The sequence below is a fragment of the Saccostrea cucullata genome, unplaced genomic scaffold (genome assembly GCF_032062105.1).
Source record: "Saccostrea cucullata isolate Sc308-1 unplaced genomic scaffold, CSIRO_AGI_Scuc_v1 ctg3552, whole genome shotgun sequence".
Taxonomy (NCBI): Eukaryota; Metazoa; Mollusca; class Bivalvia; order Ostreida; family Ostreidae; genus Saccostrea; species Saccostrea cuccullata.
Window position 1 is genome coordinate 23,963 of NW_026932613.1, and position 20,482 is coordinate 44,444.

A 20,482-nucleotide genomic window follows, 5' to 3' on the forward strand; every position below is an offset into this window, starting at 1 on the left:
CTCCTACCGCTCCTTTCTGCAGGTGAGTGTGCATGGGGTGTAAACTTGGACAATGCTTGTACTGATTGCTGTCCCATGAGTTTGAGCTGTTCTTGAGAGTACTGGTATGCCTGAGCTATCTGTACAGCCTTATCCAGGGTGAGTGTCTCGCCAACGTTAATAAGTTTTTCCCGGATTTTTTCAGATTGTATCCCAAACACAACCCTGTCTCTAATCATTTCCTCTGCGTCTTTAAAATTGCAGTCTCTTGCTAATAGTTTCAGTTTTGTTACAAACTGATCATACGTGTTTGTTCCTTGTACTTCATTGTTAAACTTGCTGTAGCGCCGTCGAGCGGTAAACGGCTCTATTTAAATAATCCAAGTGTGAGATAACTCCAATTTTATTAATAATCCATGTGGCTTTAATTCTACAACCTCTAAAGCATACGCTTTAGCTTAAATGAAACGCAAAATAAAATCATTTACAGTTTATTTACATCACAAATAAATCCAAGTTTCACACATAATAAATCACTGGCCGAACTGCACTTTTTCCTACATGTATATACCGTAATAGAATTAATAAGACTGACCGCCCCTAAGCTTTTATTAGACCTATATATATACATAATATGCATTGCTCATGAGGAGCAATCTTTTTTAACGGGGTCAGTTATGTAACGACATTGCTCGCGCGGAGCAATGACATGTAAACAAACATTGCGTAACAATAAAACAGAATAATACTATAAAATACCGTTACATTGTATCTGGCGAAGATTGGGTTTAACTTGGGTTGAACGTACCTCAGAAATCTATCATAGTGTGGTTGTAGTTTCTTCATGTCATCGTTCGAAAATGTTGGGAAAGTGTTATAAATATCACGACCTTTCTCGCCAATCCACAATAGAAAGTATGAGACTTGTTCTTCTTCATCCTTTTCTTTCAATGGGCCTGCGAAAATCAGCTTCACATGTTGTTCAAACTTTTTCCGGGCTTCGGGCAAATTCGAACTAGACCAGTCCATGGTCGGTGGGGGAATGCCGCATAATTCCATGATAGCCGTGTCTTACTTGTGAAGGTGGAACTATCCGCCACTTCTGACACCATGTATCGTTTTGTATTAGTTTTATAATGTGGGTTCCCTGGCTGGATATGCGGATTCATAACTGACAACACGTGTGTACAAAACAGGAAACGTTTATTCAACGACTCAACATAAAAGTAATTCGTACATCATTCAGTTCGTATTATAATAACATTACAATAGGGTAAATTATTGTTTTTTTATATAATTAGCTACATGTTATTTGTCAATGAATCATTACTTAATTTGTATTTTTCTTAAGTTGATGTGTGCTGCATTCTATAACTAAGAATGTTAAAAACATAATTATTAATACATACCCTTCTCCGAAAGACACCAATATCAGCTAGAGTGCCCGTTGATATAGGTGTCCTGGGCTAATACAGGACGTGATATGGAGAAAGGTATGTCTATTCTTTATATACATAAAATCAAACCGATGTAAATTGCGGGTGTGTAGAGAAAATCGTATCTGTTATGAAAAAGACAACTATTTAAATTGCATGATTTAAGTGGAAGGGGTAAAAATAAAATTAATAATATGACGGAAATAAAATAAAATTAATAATATGACGGAAAAAAAATCTCTTTTGTCGGAACATTTACTAAATTTGTCACTGTCTATAGAATCGAAATAAATGTTTTTATACAATCTGATAAAATCATTATAATACCTTTGACTTGGTGGTTTGAACATTTACTAAATTTGGGACCGCCTAGAATATTAAAAAAAAATATGCAGACTGACAAATTCTGTGTATATGTTTGGACAGAATGGTTTAAACATTTATAAATTGGTTACTGCCTAGAATATAGTAAATGTTTTAATGCAGGCTAACAAAATTTGCATATTTATTTTACCTTTAAGATTAGACTGATAAAGTGCAAAACTATTAAAACCGAAAGATCTGTTGTGATGAAATATAAATGAGTCAATTATATCAAACAATTTTGGACAGAGCAAAGTAGCGATGGAACCAGGTACCATAGAGGAGGTATACATCTTTCTTTGAAAAAGTTAGTTTAGTTCATTTGAACAGCCATAATTAGCTCTATTCAATGCGTATTGGTGTAGTGCGAAGCTGCAACATAACTGTTGATAATTTCTTTTATTATTAGGCCTATAACTCTACTGTAATTACTCTGTATAAAATGTATACCATAAAATTGCTATTTCCCCGTGAAGAGACTACTATATAGTATCTCGCTCATCTGAGGACTACTCCCTGAAAAATCAGAGCTACTCCCTGGGACTAGCCCCCACCTCCGCGTGAATATTTATTAGTACTTTTAACCAATCAAAGTGTTCAGTGGGCGGGGCGTTCAAGGAATCTCGAGTCTGTGACGACATGTTATTAGCAATGTAACTATGACGTCAAAACATCTCGAACTGCGATGTAAAAATAATACTTGAATTCTAATTGTTTTAGGAAACAATGCTTTACTTATCATACAATCCGCAAGCATCTGTAATCATGCCTCTATAGTGTTTTTTTTTAATGTCGGAATATCTGGTAAAAAAATTTAAAAATCGCCTATGATTGTTTCGGTATAATAAAACAGTTATGGAATGTGAACTCGAGAAATTGCAAATTTATGGCTCTTTTCGGCAGGAAACTATTTCGCTCGGCGGCTTCAACGCCTCGGGAAATAGTTTCCTCCATCGGGGTACAATAAATTTGCTCGTACCCATTCCATAACTGTAGATTGTTAAGGCCACATGATGACTGTTAAAATAAAAAGCAGATAAGAACAAATTACGGTATTGGCTAAAAAATGCCGCGTGTCAGACATGCTCCATTCAAAAAAATTTAAAAAGGCCTAGGATTTTTAGGATTGATATATAATTGATATACCTGACTCAAATATATGCATTGTAAAAATAAAACTCAATACTGTACCTTGTATAGGAAAACGTCAATATTTTACGATGCATTTTGACGTGACGATTAACTTGTAGTAGGCGTAGTACACTGTAAGGAGAGGGGGGATGGGGTTCAACAAAATTCACCACCAGATTTAATTAAATGTTTTAGGTATGATGTCTCACGCTGTCAACTTTCATTTTCAATTTCATACATTTTAGTTTTAAAATTTGATCGCTTTTGTTTATCTTTATATAGACCTCTTCTTCTTCTAAAAAAGGGCAAAATAGTCTGAAAATTGCCAACGAGTCCCTTTAAATATATGCAATGTATACGCCAATAAAGATACAACTACTACTTTAAAACTGGAAATCATAACTTACTCGCAAGAAATTATTTACATTATATTTTGAAGAAGTTATGTTGTTGATTAATTAATACGTTATTATTATTTTGAAAAAAATTATTAACAATAATACTTAAAATTACGATGTAATCGTCTACGAATTTGTCTTGGTCTTATATGATAGCACAAGAATTAATTAAAAGTGCGACAGAAGAACGGAGAAAAAAGAAATAAATTGTTGATGATTGAAAAGTTAAAGTCGTCACGTTTATCATAAAGCTTATCATAAAGCACAATTTGATTTGAATCCTTATGAAACAAAGTATGCTTCATTGTGTATGAAGTAGAAGAATCAGTAAAATAACAATGTTAATCATATGTCAATAAATTTACTTTATTTATTATCTAGATTAGAATAATTTTAAAAAATCCTCTATGAATGGGGTTGACCCCAATCTTATTTACGTTTTCATAATCAATACTTCATGACATTTTGTCAAATCCACTTATACCGTGTAAATCTCACAGCCTATCACCTTCCGGGTAAAATTTCCTGATACATCTATTTTTATTCGTATAAAACAAATATTATGTACAATAATATCAATGTCCTTAGTGATGGGAAATAGAATCACTGCTTTTACCGAGTGTTGATACCTTTTAAATAAGTCTTTGTGAAAGTATAATCAAATTTTAAATTCTGTAACTTAAATGGTAAGCATATTATTTTACTCATGTGTGTAAATCATTGTTGTTGTGGGTGTGAGGGTGTGAGGGAAAGTGTGTTTGTGAGTGTATAAGTGAGGGTGTGTTTGTGTGTGTAAGTTTTGTAATACAGTGCACTTTCTCCTAGTAAACTGTTCTTTACTGGCATTAACCATTAAACAATATACATTTGATTTCACGATGGAGAAGATGTACTATCGTTGAAATATAATAACAATTGTATTTTCAAATTATATTATAATATGCTCATCCTTGTCCGTCCCTTTCAAAATCTCAACAACTAGTCATAATTATCGTAAATATCGTATCAATTGGAGCTTCCGTTATGGTCAAATAGTAACAGTTACTTCCCGTTTGTATAAAAAGTCGCATGGTCCTTTTTTTGGCAAATGTACATTCTGTACGATTTATTGTGAAAAATTAACGCAAAAACGATGGTTTCCTAAAGTTAAAATAGCATACAAGTGTCTGTGTGAATTAAGTAAATTAAGATCATAATTAAACAACCTAAAACAAAATATTACTTTATTGCTAATTTATGTATTTCTTTCAAAACTATTTTAACACCTGTGACCTTGGACGGAGGTAACAACCGTAGCAAGAAATGCTCGATTATAAATAAGGCAAAGAGAAGAAAAAAACCTCTTAATACATAAATATTTGTCAGGCGAAGTTGTTACTCATCAGAAATTTTGTTTTCGACCTTATTATGCATAGCATTCCAAAAATGTTATCAGCGTATTTTCTCCTTCGTTTTCATTGTTTTTTTTTCGCCGCGTCATCACAAAACAGGAATCTTTTTACGAGTGAAAAAAAAATTTTAGTCAACTATGCACTTGTATTAAGAGGAAAACATGTACAATCTTGATTTATTTTATTAAAAAATTATGAAATAGTACTAGTTGTACTGAAGATAATTATAATCAATTATAATCAAGCTTAAATTGTTGGCATCAAAATTACTTCCTCATTGCGATTGTAATTTAGAGGGAAACATTAGAAGACCAAAAGTTAATGTGATGTTGGCCACGCGTGTCAAATTCAGGTAAACATATCCCAGAATGTCATGATTCACATTTAAAACATTACAGATTAGCCTAAAAAATCATAACCTCAGCAATATGCTAAAAAATGAATGTCTAATTGAACATATTTGCATTGAATTCAAAAAGAACTTGTAACAAAACCTTCAGATACCTTCTTTCAAAAGTAATTGATATAAAAATTATCTTGAACTTAATTTGTTTTTAAATCAGAGAGGCATTTGTGCCCTTATATTGACAACGGGTGAGTATATTATCTGTATCTCATGCAAGTAATTTAATAATACTGAATTACATGTATACATATATGTTCATTTTTTTCGTCCCCTCCACGTCAGTTCAACCACCCTTTTGAGCTGTTTCGCTGAAATATTGACACCGTAGCCTAGTTACTTCTACCTGTGTGCAAGGGTGCAGACAAAAACAAATAAGAGTAAGACATATTTTGCTATGATCCAACAAATGCTCGTTTTTGGCCATTGAAACTTAACATAAATGATTAATTCTATTCAGAATATATCACTCGACGGTCTTGTTAACAATTTCATTTAGTATGCTGCATAATCGTTTGTTAAAACACAAACATACGTGCTTTTCAGCAGATCTGGAAAAATATAACCCAAAATGCAATGATTCAAACAAAACTGAATATTGTGTGCCTTTCAGTTTTTGAAATGTACGTGACCGTCTTGTGTTTTGGGTTTTTTTTGTTTTGTTTCTTTCTTTTTCTTTTTTTCTTACCAATTATAAGCCTATGCATACCTTGTTTTAAATTATCAACAACAATTAAATTAATATTGACGAAAAGTCGCATATATATTAAAAGTAAAGAAACTGCGAAAAGTTTGCCGAAGATGAATTTAATAGGCTTAGAAATAAATTTTCTAGCATGTGGTTACAGTCTACCACATTTACGAGGATTGGGGGTGCATTTAGATGGCTTTATGTGGTCAGTTGTCAAATGGATTGTAACGATGATTTTGTTTCGCTCGTGTAAACGCAATTCATTGACTAAATTAAAAAAAATGTCAATTAGAAATACCAAAAGTTACGTAACCATACGTAACGTACATTTTAAACATAAAAATCAATTCTATTCCACAATACTATTTGAACTTGCATATCATAAGAAATTCATCATACAGGTTTCGTATTCAGAAATAATTATATCAGGTATCAAAATTATATTACATATAAAATACCTTAATATAATTTTTTTTTCTCAGCAGAAACGTTTCTTTTCATTAATTTTGGAATTTAGCCGACCTCCAACCTTTGAAACTTTCCTGTGTGTAAAAATTCGAGTGTGTGAAAGTATGCAAATACATGAAAATTCGTGCGAGATTCAATTAATCACGTCAGTCACGTACATTTCGAATGACCACTTTTCATGTAAAAAATATTTTTTTTAATTGTGTTAAGCAAAACGTCTTTCCAGTTTACAGGGTACAAGGGGTTGCTTACTCAGTGTCGTCTCATATTTTCTACTTAATATATATTCTTAATGGAATAATATAGTGTAACGTACATTTCTTTCTTATCTCTACGATTGAAAATGTCTTTCATTCCGTAAAGATATTTATAAAAGTTGCTCAAATTGTTCAATTTCATGTTACATTATCTAAGTATGAGTAAATAATCCTTTGAAATTTCAAATTTAGCCCATCAATAAATAAAGGAGAAAAAAAACCTATCAGGTGTATAATCGTTGTGTTTGCTTGCAATGTGGTTGAACTAGAATTAAGCGACAGGGACATTGCACAATAAAAATGATTTATTATCACAAGAAAATGTATTTATTGTTATAAAAAGAAATATATACGATTCAAGGTTTAACTTATGAGAAAGGTTTTACTTAAGAATCAAAACTGAATCTTACACAGAGGGGATTCAGCATATTGTAAAGCTCAATATGTAAATTGTATTTTAGAAGAACTTGGATTTAATTCTACAAGTGGTAATCCAACTTATACTCATAGTTCCCTTTCAAAAGAAAAAAAACTTCAAAATCATTCATCAGTTTTTAATATGTTTAATATCCCAAAGAACCAAAATGATTTTGAGCTACCTTATTTATGTATTGGATTCCAAAAGTTGTTGAAACAAAGATACATCGCACATTCCAGTTAATGTTCAACGAAGTCTCTTTCGTTACTCATCACTAAGATATTGACAATAGTGAAGGAAAAACGTCAAGAGTACTGTAGATCACTTGATTTTCGCGACACCTCATTTTCGCGAGATAGTCATTGACTCTTGATTAGCGAGACAAAATTTTCAAGAATTTTAGTTATTGCTCTATATAAACTTAAGAAATGTAATTATACGCGAGAATTAAATTTTCGCGAACACACTGTTTCGCGTAATTACGCAAAAATAAAGTTATTGGGAATAAAAAGTGATTTACAGTACTGTGCAACAATATATTCAAGAAGTGGTGTGAATCATATGAGAATACTCAAAAATTCCAAAGAACTTTTGGAGAAATTGAAATAATGAGATTTCACTAAAATCAACAACTTAAGGATATCCGATCCTCAGCCAGGAAGGATAACTCCAAAAATTAATATTTAATTTGAAATGAATCAAAATGAAGCTTGAAAATGAAATATTTTCATGCAACAATTTTCATTCTATTCAACTTTATAAGATTCAAAGTTTTTGGAAGTCTTAGAAAAGGTCTTATAAAAGTTGACATTTGTACCGTATAAAAGGAAAAAAAAATCATACAGTTTTAGAGGAATAAGATTTTCTTGAATCCAGACTTAGATACCGTTGTTTATCACAATGATATTAAATAAGAAGTGATTTGTGGTGTCTTGCAATGATAGCAAAAGCCTTTTACGCCAAGTAATATAGAATATATGACGGAAATAGAAGATAAAAAATACCGAATAAGTATGAAAATCATAACAATTTTTCTTAATGCCTGGATTCCTATAATTTTTTAACCTAAAATATACTTTTTGATCAATTTGCAATTTGAAATGGCATTGCTGATATTCGATTTCGCTTTTTCTGCAAAAATATTGAGATTTGACAATTTTTCCTATATAATATGATTAACTTTAATCATTAACTTTAAAGAAATACTGTGGATAAATTAACATACTTTTGTGGATTCAGAGATACTTTTAATGAGTATTTTTGATTACTTAACTGCTAATTTTATATTTATGAGGATCGGACTACCTTAAAATCTGACGACTTTTTTATTTTATACACAACCATTTCCCATGATAAAGTCAAGGCTTTTATATCATTAACAGCTGCTTTTTCATTAAATATAGAACTCGTTTATTTATTTACATGGTCATTGATCATTCTGATTACACAACCGTACTCTGAAGTTGACATCAAAAGTTGATATCTAGTGGTTTTTTGTAGACCAGGTCTGTCAACAATATACATAACAGAATTCCTATGGGTACAAATTGGCAATATTACAGATGTACATATTTATTCATAAATTACTGCCAAAATTTACACTCATTATTTTCAAATCTGAGATTTAAAGCTTCGGAATCTCAATAAAATTCTTAAATAAATTCTGAGTAAAGTTACATAAAAAATCGTGGGAACTGAGACCCCGTTACGGTCTTTATTTTGAGAGTATCTAAATTCAAGGTTTTAAAACAACTATCTATAAAATACAGCTCTTTGCAGTTTTAAGCTCACATGGTTTTTCGCACAATTCAACAATTGACAACAAAATGTATTCCAAAAGTGAATTTCTACAGAACGATATCTAATTTTATTTCATTAAATAAAAACATAAATCACACATAAAAATTGGTAAAACTTTGATATACACTTGGCTGAAAACATATATTAATTTTCAGTATTTAAATGTTTTTTTTTCTAATTGCAGCCGCCCTTTTATCTGTTCTTTTGAAAGCAGTAACTTTTTCAGAAACCTAGATATGGGCATAGTACAGCTATTGTAACTTCTTTTTAGTACGTTCTGACTCTCATCTTTTCGACTAATTACATTTGTTCAAAAGCTTCCATTTTCAGAGTTACTATATAGCACCATGCGAGATCATTACCACTACACAAATTTATAATTTCAAACCAGAAAAATTCAAGAATTGTCTTTCAATAGTAGCAATTTACTATTTACTCAGTTCTATTTCATTATCATATCTTTTAGTATGGATTCTTTATCCACCTTTGTCCCTTTTTGGCGCTACATTTCGACAAAACCAAGACACGTAAGGTAACTGAGAAAAATACATTTACTTAGAAAAATACTCAAATTTTAAAAGTTATTTGTGACTTTAATTTCACCTAAAAAGCATGAAAAAAGTTCGATCAATTCAATTAGTAGATACCTATAATAGAATAAAATAGCTGATGCATCGTGCCATTTATTGATATTTACATTTGCTGGTGTCTTTCCTTATATAACAATGCTAATAAAATTGAAATTTAATTTTCAATGACATGCAGTTGGTCACATGATCAGACTTTCTTGAGTATGAAAAGCAAACTGCACGAGCCATTTGAAAAGTTCCGATTGTAACGTCACATGACGTCGTAGATACGTTATGGTGCATTTCCAAAGCCAAGTTTAAATAATGACTATATTTCTTTGTAACACGACTAAAAATGTCAAATGTAAATATAAGAAATAAAATATCATTTTTAGAGTTTCATTGGGTATGACATGAAGTCGGTACGTAATCAAATCTACTTAACGCCCTTCGGGCGTTATAGAATTTGATCACGTGACCGACTTCATGTCATACCCCAATGTAACTCAAAACATGATATTTTATTTCTTAAATAAAATCCCCTTAAAAGCATTCATTTGGAAAACTTAGATAATTTTAAAGGACATTTATTTTTTCGTGTTATATGCAATACAACTATAGTCTTAATCGTACTAAGGTTCGATAATGTTAATTTTCATAACAAGAAGAATGGAGGATATGGAAATAACGAACAGTATTCAATCTCAACGTCCATTAAACAAATATACAAAATAAGAGCAGAGCAAACACGGACCTCCGAAACATCAGAGGTGGGATCAGGTGCCATGGAGGAGTGAGCTTCCCCTGCCGACCGGTCACACCCGCCGTGTGCTCGTTGTCATAATTAGGAAATAACGGAAAAAATCCGTGGTCAATTCAGTGTATAAATAATGGACTAACAATTGGTATGAAAAACGTCAGTCAGCATTTCATTCAATGATAAATTGTATTTGCTGACAAGGTCATTGTATCGACCATAGAATTTACGAAATGATGACTTTAAACGAGACTGTTGATATTCTTGTTTCATCAACTTGCTTGTCAATAATGCGACCTCATTTTCTTAAAAAAATCTGTGTGAGCTTTAAAATGCGCGAAGCTGTATACGTACCATTTATAATTTTTTTGGTGTTTTCATTTTTCGAGACAATTAGAAACTGATTCAAAATTATAAGGTCATTAAAATTTTGAATATTTTTCGTGCTTTACAAATACACAGACGGAGATATGCAACATTCTAATGCAATTGTTTTGTAAAACACTCTTTGATTGGCTAATGCACTGATGTTTGAAGCAGTAAAACGAGCATTAAGTACAGGTCCACGTAAAAATCAGGCAAAATCAAATTTTTGTGATAAGTCAAGGTTCGAGAAATCACTTCATATATCATGTAAGAAATAGACAGGACATGTATATGACAAATACTTGTCGGTTTGGAAATATTCCGCCTTGTTTAGATTTTACAGGTCAATAATTGAAAAAATTGCATGTAGACTGTTAGTGCAAATCTATACAAAGTGATGCATCTTTAGGGCTTTGATTTAAAAAACAGCAAACCTTTTTGGTTAAAATGCTATTATATATTAATCAAGCACTTTCTGTACTATTAAATCCAGTTCTAAAAAGTTTGGAAAATTTTGACCGCAGCTTTGTTTTCCCCGATAAAACCGAGCAACATTGGCGAAATCGGGTTATCGTTCTTGGATATGTGACATGTTTGTCGCTAGATGGCGTGATGTTACCAGGCACGCTAATGCGCGAAATATGGAAGACGAGGACGGGTTAAAATGTAGTGTGGGACATTACGCAGGAAGTTCCTGCGGATTATACAAACCGTATCCAAAAGAAACAGATTTAAAAATTTTGGGCGATTGTCAAAGAGACATATCTTTACACCTACACGCCATTAAGTTAAGTGGAGGCCACCAGACAGCAGTGACAGCAGCAGCCGACAGCGAGGGGTCTCTGATTGCCCTGCGCATTGGTTTATTTCGGTAAATAATTATATAAACTCTCTTTAATTTGTAATTATATTTGATGCAGTGACAATTAATATGATTCAAATGACATCAGTATTTGTATTCATTTTGGTTCGCTTTTTGTCGTCGGGTCGATATTGATTTGACAGAAATCAGCTGTTAACTCTCGGCCTGCCTAATGAAGACCAAGGCCTACGGGTAATTGAAGACTTGTACTGATGACCTACAGCAAAACTTATGTGATATTCTGATTAAGCATGTCCTAAATAAACTCTAGCTAGTCCGACTAAGTTTGACTCTTACGGTCCCCGTAAAATCACAATATCACAAATAGAGATTTATTTGAAATATCTGCTCAGTCTTTTTGAAAGAAAATTTACTGTTAATCTTACCCTGATGAAAACGATGTACACAACACTGATCTAACAGTGTATCCATATAATATATACAAAAAAATCCTATACACAAGCATCCATGATTTTCTAGTCGCATATTTTATGTATTAAGTGTCCAGGGTTGAAACTATTGACTAATGACTAGGCCTATTTTAAACTATTTTAAATCACATCATTGTGATAGTTCACCATAGTACTTGTAAGCATGCCAACCAAATGGTGGGGGGGGGACAAAATATACACCCCTCCCAAAAGGGGCATAAAATTCATTCATAACGATTAAGTAGAGAGTTTTTTTTAATAAATATATAAAGATTTGAATAATTTATTATTTCAAGATATGATCCATCCATGACAGTATGTCCATTCCATCGTTATGGCCTTGGGATACACTGGAAACCTCCTCGGAAGTGCACATACCCATCACATGAGGGAGCTCAAAAACCCCAAAAAGCAGTAAATGCAGAAACTAGATGCTGTCATGAGACAGTACCGGTAATACCCGCACTAAGGTGTTTGCCTCTAAAACACGCTCCTACATATTGGCCGGCTTTCCAAGGAAAAAGTCAAAATAATTCTATAATTTACATAGGCGTCGGAACCGGGGGAGGGGGGGGGGGGCTAGGGCCGGTGCTTTTTTTCCAAACATATACTTAGTATAGATATTGAACATTGCTTCATAGGTTTAGCCCCCCCCCCCCCCCCACTTTCCACAGACACATGGCAGTATACATGTAGGTAAAAAATGGGAAAAAGGTAGTGTATAGAAAACAAAATTATGGTACTGAAGTTCGAATTCAACCCCCCCCCCACCCCCCGAAATAGTATTTTCGTGTTTGGGAAATTGATGTTTTCGTTTTCTTTTTTTTTTTTTTTTTTTGCTTGTCAGTTTTTTTTTAGAAGGTATAAAAATTTTTTTTTTACACCTAGCCCCCCCACATTGAATTTGCTTCCGACACCAATGATTTACATGTATTCATCAAACTGAGTATGAAATTCTCAGACCGGCCCTGTGACCTATAATTCAGAACCTCTTATATTTATTTTACATGCTTAATTCATTATATACCAGTTTGAATTCTATTAATGATGTAAACTAGATTTTGATAAATGTTTTGCTCATAATAGGACCTTTTTTAATTTATTAATCCCCCCCCCCCCCCGTCGACACCACAATCACACAGCACATACTGTTTGGAATAGGCTAGATGGAAAAGTTTTGTTAAAACATCGTTTGTTATGAATTAATTCAAAATTTGTTCTTGTACTATACATGTTAACATGTAAATTTCTACATCACATCACGTTGCGTCACCCATTATCATATTTTTAGATTAAACACCATTTGGCACACCTCGGCCGATTCCCACTTCATCTGATAAGGTGACGGAATCGACGAAGGTTTGTCGAATGGAATTAGCACAAATGGCTGCAGTCTGGTGTGCATTGGATTAATTCATTTTGTGTTATAACTGGATTTATATTTCATGAAGTTGACGAGACAAACATGTATGGCAGTCGGTAAGTACAAGTTTAAGTATAGTGGGGAGTAAAATAAACCCAAACGATTAGGTTAAAGTTCAAAAAGGGTCAAAGATCATCGCATGGCACACTAGACGAATTTTATATTGTGAAGTTATCTGCCATTGTCGATGTGACATTCAGTTACTGCCAATACTGGTGCGGATCCAGAATTTTTTTTTCGGGAGTAGGGAGAGGGGTTCACATCTCAGTCAAAAAATTTCCAGCCCAGAATTTCCTGACAAGCAGGAGAAAAAAAACTGAAAACAAATAAACAAAATAAAAACAATGATAGTGTGGTCAATGTTTTCTCAGTTAGGGGGAGGATGTCCAAAGTCATTTTTTATTTGCTTCAGTATATAGTCTTGTTTAAATAACAAAGCAAATTCCAGGGGGGGGGGGGGGGGGGGATGGGGGGATTCCAGTCTCCCTACCCACTCCCTGTCCCTGAAATAACAATCTATTTTGTGATTCCAATTAAATAGTATATATTTTTTTCCATTTGACTAATTATACATATTTTGTTTCTTGTGTTTATATTATGTCTGTCTATTTGTCTGCAGAAATTATAACCTTGCCCATAAGTTTTAAGTGGGATGGGCTACACAAATGGCTTCTACATTTTATAGGTTTATTTCTTGTGACAATTAAGACCTTTTATTTGGGTACCATTAATTTTTACCTGAAATCGCTTGACCTAGGATACACATTTTTACAAGAAAAATACCAAACTTTAAACTTGGCCTAAATTTTGATCAATAGGTGCTAGGGCTTTCATGCTTAACATGTGTATTCATTGTGAACTGTTAACAATTATAAATATGTTTGACCTTGACCCTAGAGTTTGAACCACTTAAAAAAAATTAACCTTGGCAATTAACTTTTGAACAGGAATTACTAGGGATATCTTTATTTCACATGTGCATTCCTTGTGACAAGACTTTCTTCTGATACTAACAATTTGAATCCTTTGACCTTGAACTTTGAGTTTGACATATATTTGAGAAACTTCAACCTTCGCCATAGGCTTCCATACAGGGACATCAGTGTTTCACAAACACATCTGGTCTTCATTATTATTTGGTGGTGTCTCCATATGAGGGAAAAATTCCCAAGAGAGATGTATTCTTAACAAACAAACAAATTACTAAAGAAAATATAAAACATGAATATGTTGGTCATGCATATCTCTGCATGAAAAAAACAGCTTTTCAAATTCTGTAACCATATTCTAACCCTTTCAAAACACTCATTTGAGCTTTTCTGGTTTCCTTAACATGTAACGTCTGTCGTGACGTGTCGTCCATCTGTTTGTCTGAAAACTTTTTACATTTTTAACTTCTCTAGAACCACTGGGCCAATTTTACCCAATTCATATAGAAATATGTATATTTGTATGTCAGACTGTCCATCTGTCTCAATGAATTTAACCTTGGTCATCATGGTCATATCTACTGAATATTAAACTTATGTATTAGTATTTACCTGTGAGAATGGCATGGTTTTTTATGCGCCCGGATCGATAGATCCGAGGCAAATATTGTTTTTGTCCTGTCTGTTTGTCTTTTTATCTGTTTGTCTGTCTGTCTGTTGTCAACTTTAACCTTGGCCATAACTTTTGAACAATAAGAGATAGAGACTTCATATTTGGTATGCATCTTCCAGTAATAAAGTCCTTTCAAATGACATCAAGGTCAATGACCTTGTGACCTTGACTGTGACCTATATGCTAAAAATAGCTTTTTCCACTGTTTGTCATAACTTTTTGACCATAGGAGATAGGGACTTCATATTTGGTATGCATACTCCACTAATAGAATCCTTTCAAACAACATCAAGGTCAATGATCTTGCAACCTTGACTGTGACCTATATGCTAAAAATAGCTTTTTACACTTTTTGCCATAACTTTTTAACCATAGGAGATAGGAACTTCATATTTGGTATGCATACGATATCGATAAAGTCCTTTCAAACGACGGCAAGGCCAATGATCTTGTGATCTTGACTTTGACCTATATGCTAAAAATAGCTCTTTACACTTTTTGCCATAACTTTTGAACCATAGGAGATAGAGACTTCATATTTGGTATGCATACTCCATTGATTAAGTTCTTTCGAATGACACCATGGTCAATGACCTTGTGACCTTGACTGTGATCAATATGCTAAAAATAGATTTTTTGAACTTTGTTGCTGCCGGGCGCATAGTGTTTCACAAACAAATCTTGTTTTTTTTTACCTGTGACCTAGAAGTTTGATCTACTTGCAAAAAAATTAAATTGTTATAAATTCATCATTTTGAAGGAGAAAAGTTAGGGCATTCATATCATAATGCATGTATATTATTACCTGTGATAAGACCTTTCCAAATAAATCATGATTTTTACTCTGTGACCTTGAAGAGGTCAAGCCTCTACTTTTCAAAAATGTTGCATTTGCTTATAACTTTTGATTGAGATGAGATATGACTCTCACATTTGACATATACATTAATTACTCATAAGAATTCAAGGTGTTTCCCAGCATGTGATGCTTTTTTTTACCCCTTGACGTTGATGTTTTACATAATTTTCAAAATATTTAACTCTCCTACAAGATGATTAGGCTTCTGAGTAACATTAAGGAAGACTTCAGGGAAGACAGGGCTTTTTGCACAAAAAACGTCATTTTTCGACCCATATTTGACCCCCCAGGGCAAAATCTGAATTCCAAAACCTTACTGCACATCTACCTGACACCACCAACCATCTCCCAACAGATGATTAGGCTACTGTGTAAAATGTAGGAGAAGTTCAGGGAAGACGGGGCTTTTTGCATAAAAAATGTCATTTTTTGACCCCCATTTGACCCCCCAGGGCAAAATAAAAATTCCGAAACCTTACTGCACATCTACATGACCCCACCAACCATCTCTCAAAAGATGAATAGGCTGCTGAGTAAAATGTAAGAGAAGTTCAGGGAAAACGGGGCTTTTTGTATAAAAATCGTCATTTTTCCACCCCAATTTGACCCCCCTGGACAAAATCTAAATTCAGAAACCTTACTGCACATCTACATGACACCACCAACCATCTCCCAAAAGATGATTAAGCTACTGTGTAAAATGTAGAAGGAGTTCAGGGAAGACGGGGCTTTTTGCATAAAAAACATCATTTTTCGACCCCCATTTGACCCCCCGGGGCAAAATCAAAATTCCGAATCCTTACTGCACATCTACGTGACAACACCAATCATCCCCCAAAAGATGATAAGGCTGCTGAGTAAAATGTAAGAGGAGTTCAGGGAAGATGAGGCTTTTTGCATAAAAAACGTCATTTTTCGACCCCCATTTGACCCCCTGGGGCAAAATCTAAATTCCAAAACCTTACTGCATATCTACATGACACCACCAACCATCTCCCAAAAGATGATTAGGCTACTGTGTAAAATGTAGAAGGAGTTCAGGGAAGACGGGGCTTTTTGCATAAAAAAACATCATTTTTCTACCTCCATTTGACCCCCTGGGGCAAAATCAAAATTCCGAAACCTTACTGCACATCTACATGACACCACCAATCATCCCCCAAAAGATGATAAGGCTGCTGAGTAAAATGTAAGAGGAGTTCAGGGAAGATGGGGCTTTTTGCATAAAAAACGTCATTTTTCGACCCCTATTTGACCCCCTGGGGCAAAATCAAAATTCCGAAACCTTACTGCACATCTACATGACACCACCAATCATCCCCCAAAAGGTGATTAGGCTGCTGAGTAAAATGTAGAAGGAGTTCAGGGAAGACGGGACTTTTTGCACAAAAAACGTCATTTTTCGACCCCCATTTGACCCCCCGGGGCAAAATCAAAATTCCGAAACCTTACTGCACATCTACATGAACCCACCAACCATCTCCCAAAAGATGATTAAGCTACTGTTTAAAATGTAGGAGGAGTTCAGGGAAGAACAGTGTGACAGACGGACGGACGGACGGACGGACGGACGGACGGACGGACGGACATGAGTAACAACAATATACCCGAACTTTCTTTAGAAAGTGCGGGTATAATGAGCAGAAATATTTTGAAATGTTTAGGAGTGTTACTGGTGATTGGTTCAGGTAACTGCATGTTTATCATTTCAAGATCTGTTTATTTTTTTTTTATTTCACTTGAGGAAAATTAAAATCACGTACTCTCTGGATGAACATTAAATATACGTACATATATTTGATTATATATATTATGTTTATTCACCAATCAAGGGTCCACAGGGGGCATGAACAATTATTACAAAATGATAACATTGATTACCATTCTATATTAAGGATAATGTAACATGACTTGTGATTAAGTTTGACATTGAGAAGTGCATCACCACACTGGATCAAAAGCATAGAAACCATAGAATGATAAAAGAAAACACAATTAAATAAAAATTATAGATATAAGGTAGATTATATGAAATATTGATTTTGAACTATGTTTATCATTTTAATGTACCAATAAAAAATAAGCTGTTGGTAATAAATATGGAATTTATTCATGCAGGAATTTGCAAAGGCTGTCTGAAAAGTTACAGCAAAGATGTCTCCAGTTTAGACAATGAACAGGATTCTCTATCACATGTAAGCATAAAATTTAAAGTACTGGTGTATCATTCTTTTCATAAACACAATACATGTATTCAGTAAGCATTGACAAATGATAACAATTTTGCTTATGTGTCTGTGTGAAACTAAAAGTTGAAGAAAACAATTTTCAATTTGCCAAGAGAAAAAATACCTCCCTAAAATTAGTAAAACGAGAGATAAAATGAGTGCCAAATATATAAGCTGCAGGTCTGTAGTGATATGGTTTTATATATATGTCTTTGACCATAACGCTACAGAGCCCATAATGAAAAAAAAGTGCAATTGACTGCGCAATAATTTTTGCGATTTTTTTTGGAGAATTCCCCCACTTTTCAGCATCGGTCAGTTAATTACCCTTTACTCCCTAATTCTAAGACCATTATTTAACTAATCTGTATATTTTTCCATCTCCCAACCTTTTAAAGTCGTCTCTACAAGTGATAAACTCGCTTGATTAAAATAATTTGTTAGATTACAAAAAATTCACTTAAATGAGTTTATTGCATGTAGAGACAACTATAAATGGTTGGGAGATGGATCAAATGTACATATTGGCTTCAGAATGTGTCTATAGAATTAAGGAGTGAAAGATAGTTGATTGACCAATGCTAGCTAGAAAGTGGAGAAATTCTCCCCAAAAGTGCGCAAAAAATATTGTGCAGTAAATTGCACTTTTTTGGCATTACAGGATCTGTAGTGTTATGGTCAAAGACATATTATATAAAACCATAATGCTACAGATCTGCAGCTACATATAATTATCAGGCGCGGATCCAGGAATTGGAGTTAGAGGGGGCGCCAAAATAAGGCAAGGGTCTGGGGGCCCCCATGAGGCCCCCAGTGGGTCAAGGGCAAAGCCCTGGTGGGGGCACAGCCCCGGGGAAGCTCCTGCATTCTAGAGATTTTGTAGGGTAAAAATGAGGTCTACCAAGTCAGTGGCATAGCATCGTTTTTGAAAGTGTGGGGGGGGGGCAGCCAGAGAATTCTTTTTACTACTGTAAATCACTTTTTATTCGCGAGAACTTTATTTTCGCGTAATTACGCGAGACAGTGTACTCGCGAAAATTTAATTCTCGCGTATAATAGCATTCCTAAAGATTATATAGTGCAATAACCACAATTCGTGAAAATTTTGTCTCGCTAATCAAGAGTCAATGACTATCTCGCGAAAATAAGGTGTCGCGAAAATTTAGTGATCTACAGTAACTTGAAAAGTTGCTTAAAGGAAAAAGTTGCCGAAGTCGAAAATCCTATTGTGTGTGTGTGTGTGTGTGGGGGGGGGGGGGGGGGGGGTATAGGTCAACTTTTCTCAGTGCCAACAACTTTTATTACCAATTCTAATACTACATTTTCCGTAAATCACTAAAAGTGAGGGGGGTAAACCAGGCTTTCAATTGACATTTCTGTTCTATAAGTAAGGTTGGGAAAAAAAGGGGGGGCTGGCCTTTTTTCTCAGTGCCAACAACTTTTATTACCAATTCTAATACTACATTTTCCGTAAATCACTAAAAGTGAGGGGGGTAAACCAGGCTTTCAATTGACATTTCTGTTCTATAAGTAAGGTTGGGAAAAAAAGTGGGGGGGGGGCTGGCCCCCCTGTTGCTACGCCCCTGCAAGTAGACATATTTACATTTTCCAGACGAAACTTTGATTGATGCTAACTTTGACAATTTTAGGGGGAGGGGGGGGGGGCTGGGTGCGTCCCCCTTAAATCCCCACTAATTATATATGTATATATATGGATGCTTCATAACTTTTTTTATTTCTTAGCTCACCTGAGCCAAAGGCTCAAGTGACTTCTTCTCAAGAACCACTGGGCCAATTTTGACCAAACTTGGTACAAAGCATTCTTGGGTGAAGAGGAATTTAAATTATTAAAATGAAGGGCCAAGTCCCTTCACAAGGGGAGATAATCAAGAAAAGTCAAAAATAGGGTGGGGTCATTAAAAAATCTTCTTCTCAAGAACCACTGGGCCAGAAAAGCTGAAACTTATGTGGAAGCATCCTAGGGTAGTGTAAATTCTAAATTGTTCAAGTCATGACCCCTGGGGATTGGGCGGGGCCACAATGGGGAATCAAAGTTTTTTCATAGAAATATATGGGAAAAATCTTTGAAAATCTTCTTCTCAAGAACCACTAGGCCAGAAAAGCTGAAACTTATGTGGAAGCATCCTGGGGTAGTGTAGATTCTAAATTGAAAAAATCATGACACCCGGGGATAGGGCGGGGCCACAATGGCAGAATCCAAGTTTTACATAGAAATATAAAGGAAAAATCTTTAAAAATCTTCTCAAGAACCACTGTGCCAGAAAAGCTGAAACTTATATGAAAGTATCCTCAGGTAGTGTGGATTCTAAATTAATCCAATCATGGCCCCTTGGGGTAGGGCGGGGCCACAATGGGAAATCAAAGTATTACATAGAAATATATAGGAAAAATCTTTGAAAATCTTCTTCTCAAGAACCACAGGGCTAGAAAAGCTGAAACTTATGTGGAAGCATCCTGGGGTAGTGTAGATTTCAAATTGTGTAAATTATGATCAGTGGGGTAGGGTGGGGTCACTATATGTATTACAAGGGGGAAATCTAGTAAAGAACAGAATGGTCAAAGCTTCTCAGGTGAGCGACGTGGCCCATGAGCCTCTTGTTTTTTTATTGTATTTGAAAATTTTTTTTAA

General features: G+C 34.3%; 1 protein-coding gene across 1 annotated transcript; it reads left to right on the plus strand.

Moving 5' to 3' along the window:
- The first annotated feature begins 10,949 nt into the window (after positions 1–10,949).
- On the plus strand, positions 10,950–13,843 carry LOC134235589 (uncharacterized). Its single transcript, XM_062717730.1, has 3 exons — positions 10,950–11,298; positions 12,017–12,134; positions 13,829–13,843. Exons 1-3 carry the CDS (start codon positions 11,018–11,020, stop codon positions 13,841–13,843), a joined length of 414 nt encoding a protein of 137 aa, XP_062573714.1. The 5' UTR covers positions 10,950–11,017.
- Positions 13,844–20,482: the final 6,639 nt, after the last annotated feature.